This window comes from Leptonotus elevatus, chromosome 10 (assembly GCF_054856555.1).
Source record: "Leptonotus elevatus isolate MCC_2025b chromosome 10, RoL_Lele_1.0, whole genome shotgun sequence".
Taxonomy (NCBI): Eukaryota; Metazoa; Chordata; class Actinopteri; order Syngnathiformes; family Syngnathidae; genus Leptonotus; species Leptonotus elevatus.
In genome coordinates this window covers 16,159,351-16,179,505 of record NC_141248.1, presented here as the reverse complement: position 1 = coordinate 16,179,505, position 20,155 = coordinate 16,159,351, and the positions used below count along the sequence as shown (strand labels likewise).

Below are 20,155 nucleotides of genomic sequence, written 5' to 3'. Positions count from 1 at the left end.
AGCATAAAAACGCATAAATACGTTGTTGGGAGCGATGGACAAAATATCAAAAACGTTTTTATACGTTTTTGGGTTTGAATGAGTTAAAAGGGACCAGGTAGCTAAATTGCAAATGACATTATTTACACATGTGGAGCCCATTCCAGCTGACATTTGGCAAAAGGTGAGGTACACTCTGGACTGGTCGCCAGCCAATCGCAAGGCACATAGACAACCGTTCACGCTCACTTTCACAATGTGTAATCTTCAACTAACCTGATGTTTTTTTGTTTGTTTTTTTAAACGTGGGAGGAAGCTAAGGGCAGAATATGCAAACAGCACAGAGTTAGCACTGAAATATAACATTGAGCACTGTTTCTAAAGAAGCTGCATCTCATGGGCTAAATAATTTGAATCACATGATCTTAAATATGTTGCAGTGCAGTTTTACAACACTGCAAGTTACAACCAAAATAAACACTTATTTTCAAAGGGGACAACAGTATTGTGGAAAATTGACTTTTTTAAATGTTTGTATACAAATAGTTGGGTCTCTGGAGTGCCTCTAACCCATCAAGTGTGAAATTAACGAACACTCGCCGCCAAGCGAGGTGGAAGAGGAGACGGCCAGTAGCCCACAGGAACGTGCCAGTGAGTTTAAGCCCACTAGTTGTTATTTAAACCAAAACCTGGCTTTCAATTGGTCCAGCAGAATGTCGGGCAGGATGCGGGCTGTCTCACCCCATCAGACAGATCTGTCTCTTAACTAATTTGCTCCCCAAAACATATAAATATATTCTATTTTAAAAGTTTTAAGTGCCCCAAAGACATATTTATACGTTTTTTTTAATTTTATTTTTTAATGCTAGGGCATTGCAGCCTCTCAACTGCAAAGAACGGTTGAAGAAATGGTAGTTATTACACAAACGGCCAGCAGATGGCAGCAGAGCAACCAGGGTCATGTTGAAAAAAAGCTAATTACTCACACAATAGATGTGTGAATAATGATGAAACTTAGCTATATTCTAGTGCTAATTTCTGCAAGACGGAAACAGATAGAAATAATCTTTTTTTTCCCCCGATGAAAGAAGAGACTCTAATCTTTCATTTGGTAGATTCCATGTTTTTATAGCAATAGAACACAATATTCAGTGGGCCTTGCAAAATCAGCCAAAATCCAGTAAAACAGCCGGGAAAGAAGTGCATTGCTCCAGTGAAAATGGCTGGGAGTGAAGGAGTTAAAGGAGCTGATTTCACCAAGGCAAGAAATAAACCGTAAAGATAGGGGTGTAAGAAAAAACGGTTTGAACCGGAAAGTCCTTTTTTTTTATTTAAAAGATGCAAGTGCATTAAATTAAACCGAATCAAATCATTCCACTTTGAAATACATCGAGATACGTATCGAATGGGGGTGGCAAGTGGCAAAATGGCCGCCCCCTGACATGAATAAAAACAGGTGGATTTTCCACAAACACAAAATTAATCAGAAATTGTGTTTAGACTAGGGCTGCATAGAAAAGATTATTGTAAAGCCAATTTGAGTGTTGACTTCGCTTTTAACATTTCTGACAGAGAAAATTGTGGAATTATTATATTGTTAACTCTTTACACATGTCTTATATTGCGTACCTAAGCTGGTGGATTTACAACACAGTTTCCATTAGAACTGCTGCACATCAAGGTGACATAATACAGTGAGATGTACTTACAGTACAACTGCCAAACCAGATATCAAAACTGATCATTACCCGCTTGATGGAGGCGTGATGCTTCTGCATCTCCAATCTGTGCATTCAACTGCTGGTGTGTCGGATTTAAGTGTGCCTGTGGGGCGTATCGCAAAGACAAAATTAATTATAGTCATACATGACATGATTGGCCGAAAACATAAACAGGAATGTGATGGAATTTGTGTTAATACCGTTTTCTCGTTACAGGGTTCTCCTTTTTCCATCCCATTTGTGGCCGGGCCGCCTTTTCTTCCAGCAAGTGTTGCCGGCGCTGCGGATCTTGAGCCTGAGGCCGTGTGTGGAGCTGCCTGCGGCTTGCTTCTGTGAGAAGTGGTTGATCTGGCGGCAGGATGCTGGTCAGGCCCTTCACAGACAGTCACATTACTTATTGACGGGTATTGATCTTCAAACAGTTATCATTTAGCAAAGATGCTCAGGCTGAAAGTGGGGCTGCAAATAATAAACACTTTATCTAATGCCGAGCATGATGATGATGAATGATGATAACACTTGGAGTTGTACGATCAATACGGTAAAGCTGTGAAAGGCATGGGCACATTTTAAAAATGTAGGGAAAAAGCTGCCGGTGGCAATTTTTCCAGTTTTGTATCATGTGGGATTCAGACTGGCCTATTTGATTCTCGGAATAAAGAACAGTTCAAGTGAGCATCATATTGCCAACACTGGAGCATCGGCAACCTACACGGGGATTTATTTACTTTGGCAGCGTGTTTCACTTTTCTAACAAAAGGTACAAACTTGTGTGATGTTTGTGTAGCGAATTCGAAAAAGGTGCAGACAGCAATGCAAACAGGCACGCGGTGAAGCAGCAGTCTGTAAGAACTCAAGAAAGAAGGTGGGCAATATAAACTTTTAGTGACACACGCCTAATTCCTGGAGGTGTAAATAAAAACAATCTGCGACCCCGAATCAAATACATTTTGCGTGGGATTGAGATGTTTGCGTTGTTTATTGCGACTTCATACCTAACAGTTCCTGACAAGGCACTGGGGCAAGCAGGCAAAGCTGTCGCCGTTTAACTGGATGTCTTCTTTAATTGTGATGAGGGAACGGTATGCTAATGATGCTAATCACGATAAGTTCATTCTTGTAGGTGGTCGCCGCTGTCTTATGCGGGCCCCGCCGCTTGAGTCAACACGACTGAAACGGCTGTCAGAACAAATAAATATGTGGCGATAAAAGAGGCCACACAGGCTGCAGGACTGGATTACTGGTGCATGTCTTTGTATATGAGGAGGAAATCAAGTACAAGAGACTCAGTGCTAATGGAAGTCGAAATGATGCGCCCATTTAACTGTAGGAAAACTAAGTGCACTTGAACTGGAAACACTTCTCTATTTGCATCCGACATACAAGAACTGTAATTACGCAATGCAGGCAAAAACATTTTGTGGAAACATAAAAGCGTTGGGCATGTTGAAAAATATTAAAGTAATTTTTTATAATGCTGAAAATTATAAATAGGCTTTGAATTAAGAGATGCGCTGGTGAAGAATAGGATTTCAGCTTATTGCCAGTGCAACTACAATTGTCGTCAATACTGGCGGACCAGCCAGGACAACTCTCACGTTAGTACTAACATCAGTGCAGGTAACTATAGATGTCATATGGCGATATTGAAATTACCACCATATCGTCGTCTTCATGTCACGATAATAAAAGCAGCGCATCTGTTCAAAAGGCAAGGTTGTATTCAATTTTAGTAGTTACAGCACCCTGTTATTTGTGTAGTTTAATTTTAATTAGGCATGTTTTTGGCCACCTATGTTTAAGACCCATGCTAATGAAGGGGAACTTAACACGTTTGAGTTCCTCCACAAATGGACTCACAATGTGTGCGTACATTAGCAAGTGCCTCAATATTAAGTGTTAGTGATTGTAGTTTGTTTATGTACATTGATGTTAAAGTGGAAGTCAACCTTATACATTTTTTGACAAAAATATGTTATATGTGACCTCACTAGTCCAAAACATGACATTGTGGTTAATATTATATTTGTGGAATAAGAGTCATGAAGCTAAATCCAGCCATTGTTATCTATCTCAGGGGGCGGCCATTTTGCCATTTGCTGCCGACTGAAGATGACATCACAGTTGCTCAGGGCTCAGGCAACGACCAATCACAGAGCTGCATAGAACATATTATTGTCCCAAAAAATGTTTGGGTCAACTTCCGCTTTAATGTTCACCTGTAATATTTGAACTACATGCGTAATTATGACCTCAGCTAATTAGCATTGTATAGACGTGACATTTACATGCAATTGCTCATGTTTATTTTATTTGTATTTTTTGTTCTACAGAAACAACACCCACGCAACCAAATTAAACAGTCTAAAGAGAAAACCTGCGCTGATTAATGCTCACATGAACAAAACTATATTCTAATGGACATACTGCAGCGGTAATCACTCCATAAATCAGTCATACCAGCAAATATTTTTCAACATCTCAAAAAACGTCAAAAAACATTACTTTTCGCCCATGACAGCCAAATACAGTGTTGTGAACTACCTACCTTCTTAGCCTATTTCTTTTTCACGGCTGTTATGTACAAAAACACAATATTCTGCCCCCCCCCCCCCAATATTTGCTTCTTCTTCTTTTTTAACTCATTCACTGCCGTTGACGGCTATAGACGTCAAAAAATCATTTTAACAATTTCTATTAGTTTCACATTTTTACAACAAGAGTATGAAAACCTAGATTTTTTTATTGTACATTTAGAACAGATACCAAATTTGTGATTAATCGTGAGTTAACTATTAAAGTCATGCGATTAATTACGATAAAAAATTGTAATCGCCTGACGCCCCGAATTTTTAATAATCTATAAATTGCGTGAGTTTTAATCATCTTTTCTTTAAAAAAAATTATTTTAAAAAATTACAAGTCAGGCGATTAATTTTTTTCGTAATTAATCGCATGACTTCACTAGTTAACTCACGATTAATCACAAATTTTGTATCTGTTCTAAATGTACAATATTTTTTTTCTAGGTTCTATACTCTTGTTAACAAAAGTGGAAAAAAATGTTAAACTAGTAGAAATAGTTCAAATGAATTTTTGACGTCTATAGCCATCAATGGCAGTGAATGAGTTAATAACAATATCATGAGTTTTTATACAGTACAGTATTGTGAGCTTTACTAATATTGCAAACCTCGTTACAATATTGTGATCCAAATACAAAGTACAAATAGCCGATAAGAGCAAATAGATGTATCCACAGTTGACACCTAATGCTTTCTGTTCTGTTCTTGAGAGAAAATAATCTCATTGCTGCATTAAATTATCAACAACCCTGCAAACCAATTTGAGGAAAGAACATCAGATTGTTAATTGAAGTAATCTTGAGATCCATTATCGTCCTATATGGTTGCCGTAACAACGGGCCTGGCCCTCTTTACAGTCCTTCCATCCTAATTGATGCTTTTTCGAGAGAGAAGTGGGTCTCCTTCCTTTCCCCTCTGTGTCATATGCCATTAGAAGTGATATGGCTAGTTGTAAGGGCGAGTTCCCATGCCAACATGCCTCACTCTTCGGCATTTTCGCGCACACATCTAAGTTGAGGTTTCAACTTATTCCGTTAGTTATGCATTGTTTGACTTTCATTAGTTGTTGAATGGCGTAGTCGACTTGAAGTTGATTAGAAATTGCCAATTGTGTGTGTTTTGGCATCTCATCTTCAAACCTGCCAATTGACAGAAAAATGTCCCCCTACATTTCCTTTACAGATTAATTTGGAATCAGACCATTCGAGCTTACCACAGTCGGCGTTCGCTTGAGCTGTCTTCCAATTGGCATTCCGCAAGACTGCCATGTTCAGAAGCTGACACTCATGGCAAACGTTTGGGGGAAACTGGCAGCTGCGAGGGATTTGATCCATAACACTCTCACCTCTGCGAAACATATCTAGATTCAAACGAGATATGAAAATGGAACAAGAGGTATGATGTCGCTAACACACAAAACAACACAAAACTCCTTTAAAAGGAACCCCGACTGTCATGACAAGTTTGCTCTGTTATTTATTTGGATGTTACCAACATAACTATGAGATTCATTTTTCAAAAATAATTTCCAGTTTAATACGTTTTGTAGAAACTTTATTTGGACAGACACCTTTATTTAGACTTACCTTGCTTTCTTTATAGAACGTTCACATTGCTCGGCAGAGAGCCGCCATACGTCAACATTTTAGAAATAAGTGAAAACAAAAAAATTTAGTTCTAAGTCATGTTATGTAACAGTATAGCTGAGTAGTTTTATTTTAAAGTCTGTGGAAAGTAAAATCATAGATTTGTTTCTAAATATATTTTACACATTTTAAGTTAATTGCTGAAAACATGTGCAAAGACTGGAAGTTGTAGTGCCGAGTTGTGGAAATATATATATTTTTTACTACACTATTTCTTTTTTCTTTATTTATTTGGGGAATGGCTAAAATGGCGCCAAGTGGTGCACTTGGGTGTCTGTGACATCGTTGGGTGGCCGATCGGCAGTCACAATAGTTCAACCCAAGAAACACTTAGGACCACCCCTTCATTTGAATAACATTTCATGCTAAAAGTGTCTGCAGCATGAAATAATTACACATGAGAGCAGGGCAATTTTATTTATTGACTGATATTTAATTCCATTTATATATTTATTTTGGTATTTATTTCCACATTTATTTTTATATTTATTTAAAATTTTGGGAATTTCCTTTTTTTATTTATTTTTTGCTTGCATTCATTTATGTATATACTGTACATATTTTTAGTTTTTATTTCCATTTATACTATATTTGCGTATTACATTTTTGAATTATATTTGTTTTATCCATTTTTTTCACACTTTAATTAATGAATGAATGTATTTATTTATTTATTTTGGCATTTTTGATCCTCCATAATCATATAGTGTGCTTACTTAGTTTACATACCCGCAGGTTATGTTAGCTTCATGCATGATATTTCGGAACATTTCATTTTGATTAAAATATTACCCGTATATTTAATAAAGTCTTTATGATGGCAACAGTTTGCAACAAGAACAAATCAATTCACTTTATATACCGGTCATTTTCTTATCTTGAAATTAGAACAATTTATAAGTCGACCAGCCCCAGGCAACAATGTGTGACTTTGGATTATACAGGATGCCATTAACCAGTAGGAAATTAGGATGAACAGCATGTAACTTAATTTTGACATTGTGATTGTGTAATTGTTAGTATTTGTTTACCATCATTTGTCAGTACAATTGGCTCCGTTTTCACGGTGAAGATTCTCCGCACTTTACAGCTGGCGAAAAGTGTGATGCCATCCAGGGACAAAAATTCTGCGGCCTTGAACAACTCTCCGGTGAAGGACACAAGGTCAACAAACAACATGGTCCACTGAGACAAGAAGCAAAATGATTTCATATGGCGCAGAGCTCGCCTAAAAATAATGACAGCATGTCTCGGATGAGTCAGATACTCACAATATTGCGTTTCACTCCTGACAGAGGTAGTTTTGCATGCCAGAGTGTGGCGGACAACTCTTTATGCACGGTCGATAAGTAGAGTCGTCGTTTCAGGTGGCCGACATCAGTGATTCTATGGCAGAGTCACAACAGGGCACGTTGTGAATTACTAGACAGTGGTGCAATATACCATGCCGTGACCATAGAGGCAGTTGTCAGTGCTGTGAAATCAGTGCCGAACACACACAAACACGCATTTGCGCAGGCATGCATGCACGCACACAGACAGGAACAAGAACATTTCACCTGAGTCTAAAAATATTATGCATGAGAAATATCAAAATAAGCAAGCTGTATTCATGAAGTATTTTCATGTATTGCAAGTTTGCTTTTCCAGAACAGACAAACAACAAACCCAATATGCTATTATTGGTTATAAAGTCTGATGTTTACCAACAGTAAACAGTTTGTGGAAACAAAATTTGACTGGTAGTTCTGTGCAAGAAAAAATACTAAATTTGGAAATAATGGAGTTGTTTTCGCCATATCATCAATCACCGATTTTTTTACTCAGTAATATATAATGCAAAGTAAAAAAAAGTTCAACTCTGGTGTATGTAAGTAGGAAATACTTTGAATTTGCCAATAATTTTCTGTCAATTGTTACCATAGAAAACATGACAAACTTACACAAGCTCCATTGAAAAGTCTTTGCCTTGAGGGATATTCACTTGAATGGCCAAGAATCTTTGGAGAAGTCCCACTAAAGAAATGAAATAAAGAAGAACGTATTATGTTAGCAACATGGAATTAGAAATAAGGAAAAATACTGCACATACTGCGTTCTGTCCATTGTAGACTTCCAAATTGAGCTTTATTCCATCCATCCATTTTTCCCCCCCCACAACCTTTTCCTGAGTCTATTGTCCAAGATTAGCTTGGGTAGTTTTATACAGTAGGTATTGTTGGAATTAAGATTTAATGCAAAATTAACATGCACATGTAATAGTGGATTGAGTAGCCGGATCCTAAGTGAAACAAACGTCTATTTTTAGTTCTCAATATTTCATGACACTTTTCCTCTTTGCTGGTACTATTCCGTGATTTAAAAAAAATAATAATCCAGGGTGGGGGGGGGGGTACACTTATGAGAGCTGATTTTGGACTGTGTATGCATGACGTCTCGCTGATGATGGTTCGCACACAACATATTGTTTGATTATGGGGCATGATTCACCAAAAAATTTCTATCTAACTCCAAATACTCCTTACTTTTCACGCGCATGTTGTTATTGTCAACTTACATGACATTTTCCCATTCTCTGGCAATTGCATCTTCACAGTCTTGCTGTTACCCTCCAGACAGTAAACAAATCCTTTGACTTCTTTGTCATACTCCTGGAAAGAGATGTAAGATGCGTTCATGGAAAGTATTTTTTAGAGTAGCTGACAGATTTAATTGGCACAAAGTACTTATAGAATGTTCGTGTTCTGGGTTCTCTGCAGTCAATATATTTCATAGCTGAGTCCTATTTTGCGGCAATGACATTCAAGGACACCTTTAGAATGTGGTTACCAGTTATGGGCTAAACCAAGTGCACCTTTTTAGAAAATAATATGCTCTCTTACTTTCCGTATGGCAGACTGGCCTCCAAACCGTTTCCACTTGGCCACGGGATCTTTCCCTTGTCCACTGAACACCTCCACCCCGGCTCCACCCTGCAAAACAGCCAAATTATATCCACCGTTTAGCTAAAGCTATCGGTTGTGCTAGGTAGACAGAACGCCAATACAACATGTTATTAATTGCACGTTTACCTGGTAATTGTGCTTAAACATTTCCCCCACTTGGCACCTGAGTAGACAGAAAGATAGCCGGTCAATTAACTTTACATCTAGCAACTTCGCATTATGTGACTTCGTGTGGAAGTAAAGAACAAGCAAATAAACAACCATCGATAGCTGCGCGGCATTAGTCGCCATGGTTACCTCAAGTCACCGGCGCTGCTAAGCACGCGCCAACCAATGAACAAGCGCTGCTCACCGCCAATCAGGGATGTTGTTGCAGGTGAGTTTGCACCAATCCGTGACCGTGTACAACGAACGCGAGACCTACGTCGCTTGGAGCCTAGCGAAAGACGCACTGGTAAGTTTATTCATGCGAATTTATTATTTATCATTTGTTAAACGGCGGGTAGACTATTTGTCGTCTGCGAAAAAAGGTAAAGGGTGCGGAACGTGCTAGCGTGACATCAGTTTGTGTGGTGACAATGACATGACGTCAACATGCGTGTGTCTTTTGAGTACGTCCTGTTACTTTTTTTTCTTTGAATTGGCCCATCGTGAGCATGTTCACTTTGATGTACGACAAAGTATGACATCTAAATGGTGTTTTCAAATTATCAATCTTCTCTCACGTTACGCGTTTGAATACACTGGCAACACGGTACCCTAGTGGTTAGCACGTCTGCATCACAGTTCTGATTCAGAGTTTGAATCTCTCCTACCTGATTGTATGCCCTTGGAATTTTCTTCCCACATTTCAAAATTGAAGACTAAATTGCCCACAATGGAGGTTTAGTTTGTATGTGTCATGCAACTGCCAATTATTCAAATACCGAGAGGATGAATGGATGCCACGTTTTCACAGAAAATGTGACCCAGAAACTATATGTTTAGTATTGAATTCAATAAATGTAATATTTCTGCACTGAATAAAGCACTACACATCAAGCCATAAATGTAACAACTTCTGCATGGAAAACTCTTGAGTAATGTAATGAGATCCTTACTTTTTCAAAGCCCATACATTTATTTATTATTATTTTTTTTTTGTGTTGAGTCAGTCAGGAAGGTAATATCAATACTTTATGTCCATTATTGAACGCGGGCATGCTGGCGCTTTATGCCAGAGTGCATTATATTGAAAGGTGCTTTCGATTTATGACTGTGGATGTTTTAAAGGAATAATCTAATAAAGAGCTTTTAAACTTGGAATCCATAAAAGTGAAGATCAACTAGCAAGGGAGAAAGCACACAGAAAATGTAGAACTTGCGAGTTTTTAACGCAAACTGCAGGGCAACCTGGAGTAAATTTGAATTGCTAGGTTAGCACATTGTAAAAAGTTATAATGTTCATAAATTGAACAATTCACGGTTTATGTCCTGGTCAGTTTAAGGCTCATTTGCATATCAATAAGGATGAGGAAAATTGAAGTCATCCTTAATCCTGGAAGCAAATGAGTATGTTAATTTGTGTTAAAAGTCACCATAGTGATAAGTGGTGGTGAATATTTTTAATCATCCCAAGAAGTGTCCAAGAAGCTCAGTAGATATTCACACATATTTAGTTCTAAATAGAAACACATTGAAGTTGCGTCTTTATTCGAAATACAAGGTGTCATCGTGGACGTTTTGTTTTCTTAAACAGGCGCGCTATTATGGGATCAAGAAGGTGTCTTGTGTTGGGGTTTAATTAGCTTGAGGACGGGCGCATGGCATAGCAATCATTCGCATGTTTGCAGCCATCTGACTTCAAACGCGCCGTGGTCTTAATTATTTATTGGGATCAAAAGAAAAGAAACCACAAACACTGTCCCGTTATGCTCGCAAATAAAGTGACTTTTATTCTTTGCGTTGCTACATGTTTTGATGTCACTCGTTGGAGCTAACATCAATAAAGCTTTTCAAATGCAGAAACATGCGGGTGGTTAAAATTATACATTAATCGTACACCTTTTTAGAACTGCGAATACAGAAATAACAAGAGTGAAATTAAAGAGAATACGTCAGCTAATGTTGATCCGTCAGGAGTTTGTCCTGCTGAACATTAGCTTGCCACTCCCTGGTTTATGGAGAGTAACGTAAAACAAGGAACAATAGGAACATACAGTTTTTCATTCTGGGATAGAAGAATGGTTCCTTCCTTATTCAAATGGAAAAATAAAAAAAAATAGCATTTTTTAATTAGCAGGCTACTTTCTAGTTCATGATGAGGGACTTAAGACTCCTAGATTATACTTATTTTTTCAGATTGATGCTCAATTGTGCCACAGTATACAGAAAAATAATGTAATAACATTAACAAAAGAGGAACATTTTGTTTTTGTGTTTGTTAGCGGGCTACCTTCCGACAGATGGACTGTACCATATCTAATTCTTAAATGTGAGTAACAGTTCCATTGTGTCTCATTTAATATTATTATTATTTTCAAAATAGGAGGTTTAAGGCTCTACCAAAAAGAGAATATTGCATAACAGACAAATATAATTTGTTATCCTTGTGTAGATTCAGAGGCCACTTGCTTGTTCAAAAATGTTCGTTTTATGTTCCAATGTGAATAAAATAAATAAAATAAAATCAAACTCATGAAAATGGAAAGGAAAAAATCCTGTGGCACTACATTTGTGTTACTGCAGTAAAACACTGCTTTTATGTTTGTTTATTTGTCCATGTGCTTGTTAGCATTCTACTTCCTTGTTTATTGAGAAAAGACTAATAGGCACCAGGCATAGATATTACTAATAATAGTTCCCTAACGTTACATATTCTAAACTAATTTGAAAGCCTAAATGGCCAACCTAATTCCTGTATCTTCATTTTTGTCGTTTTGTTGTTTGATTTTTTACCAAACTCGAACCTACCCACAGTTTAGTAGAAAAACAAAACAAAACAACGCTCATTCCAATAATCTTGTCGTCATCCTATTGCTATAAAATGAGCCAAATGAAGGACACGGGCTATCAGTTTGTAATGGTGCAGCGAAGTGTTTGCTTCATCTTTTTTTTTTTTTTTTTAAGTGTAGACATTTTACTTTGTTTATTGATTTTCAGCATCCTACATGAAGACTGACAGGCTTTTACTGCTTCCTGACATTGACATGTCTGCCATTCTCACACAAGAAAAGGCGCTCGGTAATGGATGGACTAAATGTACTGTCTGTACCCCGTCTATGTAGGTCACTGCCACTCACTTGTATTTTTCATTTTGGTCAAATGAGCCTGAACTTCTTTTCACATCTATCAACCTTATCGCCGTCTCCTTTTATTGCTTTTTACCGCTGCCAACTGTGAAAGTGTGAAGGCTACAGGTATTGTTTTGATAGCTGTTTGTTACACACAAAAACACGCAATTGATTCCCGTGAAATGTAGAAATCTGAGTGTATTTTTGCTAAGGAAAGTAGCATTCTTTAATATCGTGCTTCATAAAACAACAACATACGGTAACAACGGAATTAAATGGAATGTAAAGAATGAAACCGTTTGTGTGTCATGATCAGTTCAATGGCTGCTCCTTCTGACGCATGCCCTTTAATTCCAGTGTTTCACAATCACATGTGAATCTCGGGTTAGCTTAGCAATTAGCATCACTTCTCCATCTTTCCTCGTTGCCCCTTCGTGACTTGCCACCATGGAGGCGGTGATTACTAACTTAGGAAGCGACTGCAACGTTTTCAGTTACACGAGAAGTCAGTCGAAGCTTGTTGCTAGCTAGCTGGTATGGCGTTGGTTAGCACTAAGCATGCTATCGTCTACGTGATGTGCGTCAAGCCCAGCAAAGCTTTCTGGGACTTTCTTGGCAGTTCAATTATTGGAGAGAGAAAAAATTGATTCTCATGTGTTCAAAGTGCTAATTTTGACTCGCAAACTTTACTGCGAAGCCGCTTACTTCGAGCCGTGTTCTATCTATCTATTAGGGGTGGAAAAATGTACCGTCCTTGAGCTGTAATTTGCCTCATATATCAACATAAGTATCAAATTGTCTTGTATTTAATAGATACACACCCTCAATAAAGAAGTAAATGCTTTCGGTTTTCAGGGGTTTTACATATCAATAAATGAACCGTCTAAATGACCAAATAGTCAATACAAATTTTGGGGCTACCTTGTCTTGCAGCGTACCTTTTTCCCGATGCAGGGGTGAGTTTGTTCTTTGTATTTCGTCTAATTAGACGGTTCACTAACGTCACATTGTGGTTTGTCTCGTTTCAAATGTCTGTAGATAACCACGCACTGGCGGCCCAGTGGGTCTGCATGTAGTTCAAACTTTATGCTTGTTAAGTATAATTACATGGGGAGAAAGAAAAAAGAAAAGAAAAACATTCTCAGCACGCAAGCCAAATGTAATGTGTACTCGATTGTGAAAGTGTTGTGGCCGTAGTTTATTGAGCTGGAAATACTTGGCATAACGGCAAATGGGCTTCATCCACAACTTTGGAGATTACAATTTGAACTATATACCAGCCTTTTGTTTTCACCCCCTCTGATAATGAAGATTGCCCACTGTATCACTGATTTATTATGGCACTGGAATGCAGATCTTGCAAGACAGAGCACGGCACAATGAAAGGTTCATTAGTGACTTTTTTTTCTCTCTACAGGAATGCTTTGACACTGATTGGGACAGACAGCATCATTAAAATACAGCTTGGCATGCAACGAGCGCTGACAAATGTGGTATGGAGAAATCAGTTAATAAATCACGCTTGTTAGCGTACTTGATTGTGATTAATAATTCATTATTTTCAAAAATAATCTGTTCATTTGCATCTATCAAAACACACCAATTAGCGAAGGCAATTTGGGTTTCTCGTACAATGTAAATTGACAAAAACCCAGATTTTACTTTTCATTAATGAAACTTTGCATGTCGTGATCACATTTGCATAATTGGACCTGCTATAATCAGCCAATTTAAATATGTTCAACTACTTTGCTTTTTGTTTGAATAGCATTGTTGTCATTATTGGGATAGAAGGAGTAGTATTGCAGAGGAGCGTTTATTTTTATGCATCTCACATGATCTCCTCCATTATCAACCTTTTCCTATTTATTTAGTCTTTACTCTCAGAGATCACTGCATGCCTCATTCAGAGTGAAAGAAACAAATCACACACCACAAAGCTGCACTTTAAACTATTTCCCAAAAGGCCAAACATAAGCCTAGCCACTTGCATGAAACGGTAAAGGCTTTCATTTATTTCTTTGCAATCGATTTCGAACCATCTTGAACAGTGAATTCTCAGCGAAAGACAAATGTCTTTGCATCTTACCGTTGACTTCCAGGTTGGCCTTCTTTCAAAACAAAATTTCCCATAGGAGAGAATGTAAAGTTAATTGAAGTAGTTCCAGGTTCATATACTGTAGTCTTTTTTTTTTCTTTTCTTCTCTGTAATATTTCCAACTGTCATACAAATGTAAGGAGTAGAAGAATGACTGTATAATGAAGCGAAATTGCAGTAAAACTACTCACCCATGGAGTCACCTAACAATGAAGGGAACAGGAAGGTGTTTGCAAAGTGATACTGTCAGCTCGTGAAGCTTTTATGGCTGGAATTTATAAATACCTACCTTGTCATAAGAACAAAATGAAAATCAAAACTTTCTGGTTGCTTTGTCAGAATACTGGTCACAAAATTGTAAAATGTGCTAACTGTTGGCTGATCCTTTTCAGGCTAGTCATTTGGAATGATTTTTCTGGCTATGTTGTTTAGCTAATCAGTTAGCAGTGCGCGTGTATTGGTACGTGCCTTTCATGGAGACAATTCGGGTTTGGTTCTCAACCAGACTGGATGAAAAATGTGTAGGTTCACTGGGTTGTGTCAGGAAAGGGATTCAGTAAGAACTGTGCCAAACAAATTGTGTGATTGACTTGCGGTGGCAACCTCTTATGGGACGTGCTGCATTTAGCTATCCAGTTAGCTTCTGCTTGCTAAAATGTGTATATACTGTACCTGTAATTTATATTCATTCATTGTATTGCTCATATTGTAGTCAGCAGCCATAACCGTCCGTCCTTTGTCGCCATAAATTGCATTTGTAGTTTTGAAACACGTGAGGGGGAAAAAAAGGAAAATACATATCTCTATATTTACTGTACACAGTAAATGTTGTCCAAATTGGGACTCGGAAATGCTTGACTTACAAACCCCATTAGCCAAATCAATTTAATCGTTCATGCTCTTTTCCCATTCCCATGCATGACTTACTCGAGTGCACTTAACCTGGAACATTTGCCATTTGGAGTCACCTTAACGCTATATGGAAATATGAAAAGCCCAACCTTGAATGCGCGTCATCTATTTCTGGAGCATCGACATGAGAAGAGTGTAAAGTTCACAAAGACACTTGGTTGTAATCGGGGTCATTAGCGCCTCTCTTTCTCTCTACCCGCAGCCTGTGGGACAAACTTTTAACTACTCTGACCTCCTTTTGAATTCCACCAAGTCTCTATGCTTACTTTAAATGAAGCTTTGCACAAAAGGTCCTCATTCATTACATTCGCTAATTTGCCCCCACAAGTCCTTATTTATTGGATAAGGTCTCTAACCCAAGCACTCTATTCATGTCTCGCTATTATCACTAAGGTAGCACCACCGAAATAACTAAACCCCAACAGACATTCAGCACTTCTAATGAAAATGTACTTCACAAACAAAACCAAGAATGTTTCAAATATTGATCTGAAGACAACCCTACAACCAATTAGGCCAAAATTATTCAAATAATGGGAAAATAAATTGTGATTTCTTCTTTTTTTAGCTTTTACTGAAATGTATATAAAAAATAATAATAAATAAATAAAAAACGGTCCGAAATTAGATAGTCCAGTAAATCCCCCTAAATGCCGGTTTCCAGGTTCGCGGTCACGCTATTTCATGGATTTTTTTTTTAAATTTATTATTTATTTATTTTTGTAAATTGAATAACTCTTATTTTTTTCCAAGTCTCATCTATTCTGGGTGTAATTTTATTCTTGAGCACCAGATAGGGGTACAACGTACTCCGAGACTGTAAATTTGGAAGAAGGAGCAGAACAACAAAAACACGGAAGTCTTCCTTTTTGTTGTTGTTGCTGTTGTTTAAAATCGTTTATTGTCATCATATATGTTCTTGCTTTTGAACGCGACAGAAAGTGATGACAGTAGCTTCATTATGTAATGTACATCTTTGGTCATGATTATTAATGTACTGTATATTGTGAGATGCAAAATTTGCTAATTTGGAAATAGCAGGATTCATGCCTACTAGTGAGTATTTAACTAGGTTATTTCTATGTTGCTAATTTCAGTTGTTGCGAAGGTGGTCTGGAACATAACTGCCGTGATGGAGAGGGGTGATTCTTGTATTTTACAATAAAATTATACTATCTTCAAAATCAAGTTAAATCACAATTTAGCTATGGTATCAATTATGGTTGGATTGTGTCCATTTAACCGTTTTTATGTAATCTTTAAAAGAATCCCTTCAAACCCAGATCAACTACTTTTTTGGTCTTAATATTTATGGACCACCCAGGTTGCCCCCTATGTTAGCATGAGCAGAAATGCTAATGTAACTGTTTGGATTTAGTCTTTATACATTATTTACAATCGAGTTTCAATTTGATTTTTTCCCCTCTCTCTCTCTCTCTCTTTTAGCGTTGCGTAAACATCTTATATTATGTTACAGCATTGCATTTCTTTCTTTGTTCTTGCTGGGCCACTTTAGCGAGCTCTTTCTTGCCGGACCCGTCAGTTTGAAACTGATACGTTCTGACATGGACCCTGTTGCCCTGCGAGCCGCCTGTCAGCTGTCGACTGTCAGAACGTCATCCTGGGATTGTGTTCCGGTGCTGGGTCTGCCAGACCTTCTCCTGATAGAGTTGCATCTCATTTTTAAGAGCTTTTGCTGAATGATTCTAATGACCTGTCTTCCTTCGTCCGGTGATGGCGTTTTTCAGGCCATGATGATGTAATACAGCAACTCTTGCGGCGAAACTAAACAATTGGGCTATGTACACATTATTTTTTGACGTACAGTGTTGCTTTTAGTCGATACGAGTTTCATTTGTTCAATGGCCACACTCATATCTCAAATCATCTTTCACTGTTGAAATGTACTTAAATCAGACACACTGTGGCATTTTCGCCGTAGAGACTGAAAATGACGTAAAACGTTGCAGAGAAATCCATCTATTCAAGTTAGGCTCGTTTAGCGAGTGGCAATGTAGGATACAAGTAGTTCTTGTCCTCAAAAGAACAGAAATAGAGCATTCGTAGAATAGAGCATGCGGAAACACGAAATATTAGGTCTGGCTCTTCCGGGTCGCGCAAATAAGTTTTTTTTAAATTACTGTACAAAGTATTTTGATGTAAATATCGACTTTGGCGGTGAAATCCGACTTAAGTCCAAATTTGGGTTACATTGCCAGCATAGAAACATAACTCGGCCGTAACTCGAGGACTCCCTGTATTCCGATCGCATTTATATGAATAAGCATTCAGGTTACAAATGGAGTAACCAAGGAATCTTATTCGGGTTAAAGTGGAAGTCAACCTTAAACATTTCTTGACAATAATATGTTATATGTGACGTCACTAGTCTAAACATGACATTCTGATTAATGTTACATTTGTGGAATAAGAGTTATAAAGCAAAATCCAGCCGTTTTTGTCCATTACAAGGGGCGGCCATTTTGCTCAAGGCTCAGGCAACAACCAATCACAGCTCATCTGTTTTCTGAAGCTGAGCTGTGATTGGTTGTTACCTGAGCAACATTGGCCGGGTTTACATGGAGACTTTTTAGTCATTCCGGTTGAAGTGTATACATGATGCTCGTTCGGAATGACGAAAGGAATATACCACCCCAGTGATTCAGAATGAAAGTCCATTCGAATTCAGCCTTTTCATTCCGACTGAGGTGCTTATATGGAACATTTTCATTCCGTTTGGCCGTTCGGGTTCATTCTAATCGGAATACATGGCTCCATGTAAACCAGGCTATTGATGTCATCTTCAGTCAACAGCAAGTGGCAAAATGGCCGCCCCCTGAGAGGGATAAAAACGGTTGGATTTTGCTACTTAACTCATATTCCACAAATGTAATATTAATCAGACTGTCATGTTTAGACTAGTGAGGTCACATATAACATGTTATTGTCACTAAATAAATTGGGCTGGGGGGTGGGGGGTGGACAGAAATAACATAATTAAATTTGATACTGAACTAATATATTATAATAACTAATTTAATTTAAGATTATTTAAACCTAAGACATTTCATATCCACTGTATGCTGTAGCTTGTCCAAAACTAGGATGAAGAAGCCCCCCCCCCCCCAACTTGGCCACCACGTCCATTATAATAGATCACACCCTCAACCCCAAAATGTTGCATCTCCAAAACGGGACATGAAATAATTCCAATGAATGGTTGGAGGCACACAGAGCCTCGGCTGGTAAATGGGTAATCTGCGGAATGGCATGGACCACAACAACGAGCAAAACGCTGGATATTGCCTGTCTGATATGTGTAAAGATAGCTTGAGAGCTGTGTAGCAGGTTGCAATGGCAGAGCTCCAGAAAGGAAATGATGGGGGAGAAAATGGACTAAGCCATATCATGTCACCAATGCTCAACAACTTAGAAAACTAATCTGATATCATTTTCTAGCAGGCGGGAATTGAAAATAGCAAAAGTCACACATGTTACAGTGTGTGCACATTCACCCTCAGCTCAGACAGTGCCTGGAGAGGGAATATAATCATTCTGCTGTCTGATTTGAAATTCAAAACCAGTTCCAATATATTATACTGCCAGATTAAAGATTGATCTGATTAAAGTTTTCCCCACGCATTTACGGCTGAGGTGCTATTGAGCAAGGCAACACCTCCCCTAGCATCTTAATTCAGACATTACAAAGAAAATAGACTTTTTAATTTCTTGTATACAAATCGTTTGGTCTCTGGTGTGCTTGCCCACGCCATCAAGTGTGAAATTAAACAAGAGAGTAAATCTTTTGTACGCGGCCTGTTTCTGAACAAGTCTGCAAGTTGTTCTGAACTGATTGTGTGCTACAGTTCAGTTCATTTACATGACACCGCCCCTATAACGGGTTTCTCCGCCAGTGGCTTGTAGTGTGACCGCTGGACGACACAGCAGCACTACAATGTTAGAACCAAAAGATAAGCAGAGCTGCAATGTTAGCACAAATTATAATTTGCAGACAGCATTGTCAGCGATAGCTTCTGATAACCGGCACGTGTGTCAATGTGGTTGTGTTCGGTGATTTCTTTGTCGGCACCACGTTCATGGAAAATGTATCATTGGTTGGCTTAGTGATGAAGTGTTGCCTCCACCAATGAAAACACAAATGATGCTTTTACTTTGTCTACAAAGGGGCTCACTTTTACTTACTTCTAATTGGCCTATTAAACCATTCAACGCATTTTTTGACTTTAGTTTTTTGTTACATTGAAACTCTATGATTTCTTGGTATAACTGCATTCTCATATCTTTCCAACTCTTTTCTTGTAACATTAACATTTAAAGTGGCATTTTGTAACAATTTGCCCCAAAATATCTTTACAATAGTCTTTTTATATGACCATTCATGACGGAATTTTTTTTTAACTCATTTAATCCCCAAAATTTATAAATACGTTTTAAATACTTTGTCCTGCACTCCCAAAACTTATTAATATGTTTTTTTATGCTAAAGCATACAGAAGGCTTCTGGCCTGAAGAGGTCGCTTAAAGCAATGGTAGTTATTACAAAAAATGGCCAGCAGGAGGCAGTAGAGTATAAGAGCTCACCCAGGGCTATGTTGCAACAAACCTATTTTCCCAGTGTTTTCAGTGTTTGTGAATAATGATGAATCTTAGCTATATTCTAATGTTTAATTGTTGCAAAACGGAAACAGATACAAATATACTTTTTAGAGACAATCTTTATTTTGGTAGGTTCCATGTTTTTATATCAATAGAACACAATATTCTGTGGGCTTTAAAATGGCTGGAAGTGAATGAGTTAATTAGTAGATTCACACCTTAGCTGTTCATAATGGGAACTCCTACAAGGCTCTGGCCAATAGTTTTCAGACAGGATTCGGGTTCAAATTTCCCTCCCTTTTTCTGGCAGATGTGACGACATTTGCATGTTGTTTATGTGAAAAAGGGAAAATGCAGTGTCATTTTTTGGCCACAGGTGG

At 38.0% G+C, this 20,155-nt stretch overlaps 1 protein-coding gene and 1 long non-coding RNA gene across 7 annotated transcripts in view; one reads left to right on the top strand and one right to left on the bottom strand.

Moving 5' to 3' along the window:
- Positions 1 to 9,405, bottom strand: part of cfap20dc (CFAP20 domain containing) — a 33,813-nt gene extending 24,408 nt beyond the window's left edge. For 2 of the 6 annotated variants that reach the window (XM_086087168.1, XM_086087169.1), the window contains exons 1-9: positions 9,003 to 9,158; positions 8,814 to 8,903; positions 8,489 to 8,582; positions 7,875 to 7,947; positions 7,203 to 7,317; positions 6,963 to 7,116; positions 5,499 to 5,645; positions 1,901 to 2,073; positions 1,728 to 1,803 (exon numbers count right to left, since the gene is read on the bottom strand). In XM_086087168.1, coding sequence (XP_085943294.1) covers positions 1,728 to 1,803; positions 1,901 to 2,073; positions 5,499 to 5,645; positions 6,963 to 7,116; positions 7,203 to 7,317; positions 7,875 to 7,947; positions 8,489 to 8,582; positions 8,814 to 8,903; positions 9,003 to 9,140 — 1,060 coding nt within the window. In that variant the 5' untranslated portion in view covers positions 9,141 to 9,158. The other 4 variants (XM_086087171.1, XM_086087172.1, XM_086087170.1 and 1 more) reach the window with 4 other exon arrangements.
- Positions 9,252 to 20,155, top strand: part of LOC147167346 (uncharacterized) — a 53,297-nt gene continuing 42,393 nt past the window's right edge. The window contains exons 1-2 of the long non-coding RNA XR_015096294.1: positions 9,252 to 9,330; positions 13,566 to 13,641. This is a non-coding gene — a long non-coding RNA (uncharacterized LOC147167346). The remainder of the gene's footprint in view (positions 9,331 to 13,565; positions 13,642 to 20,155) is intronic.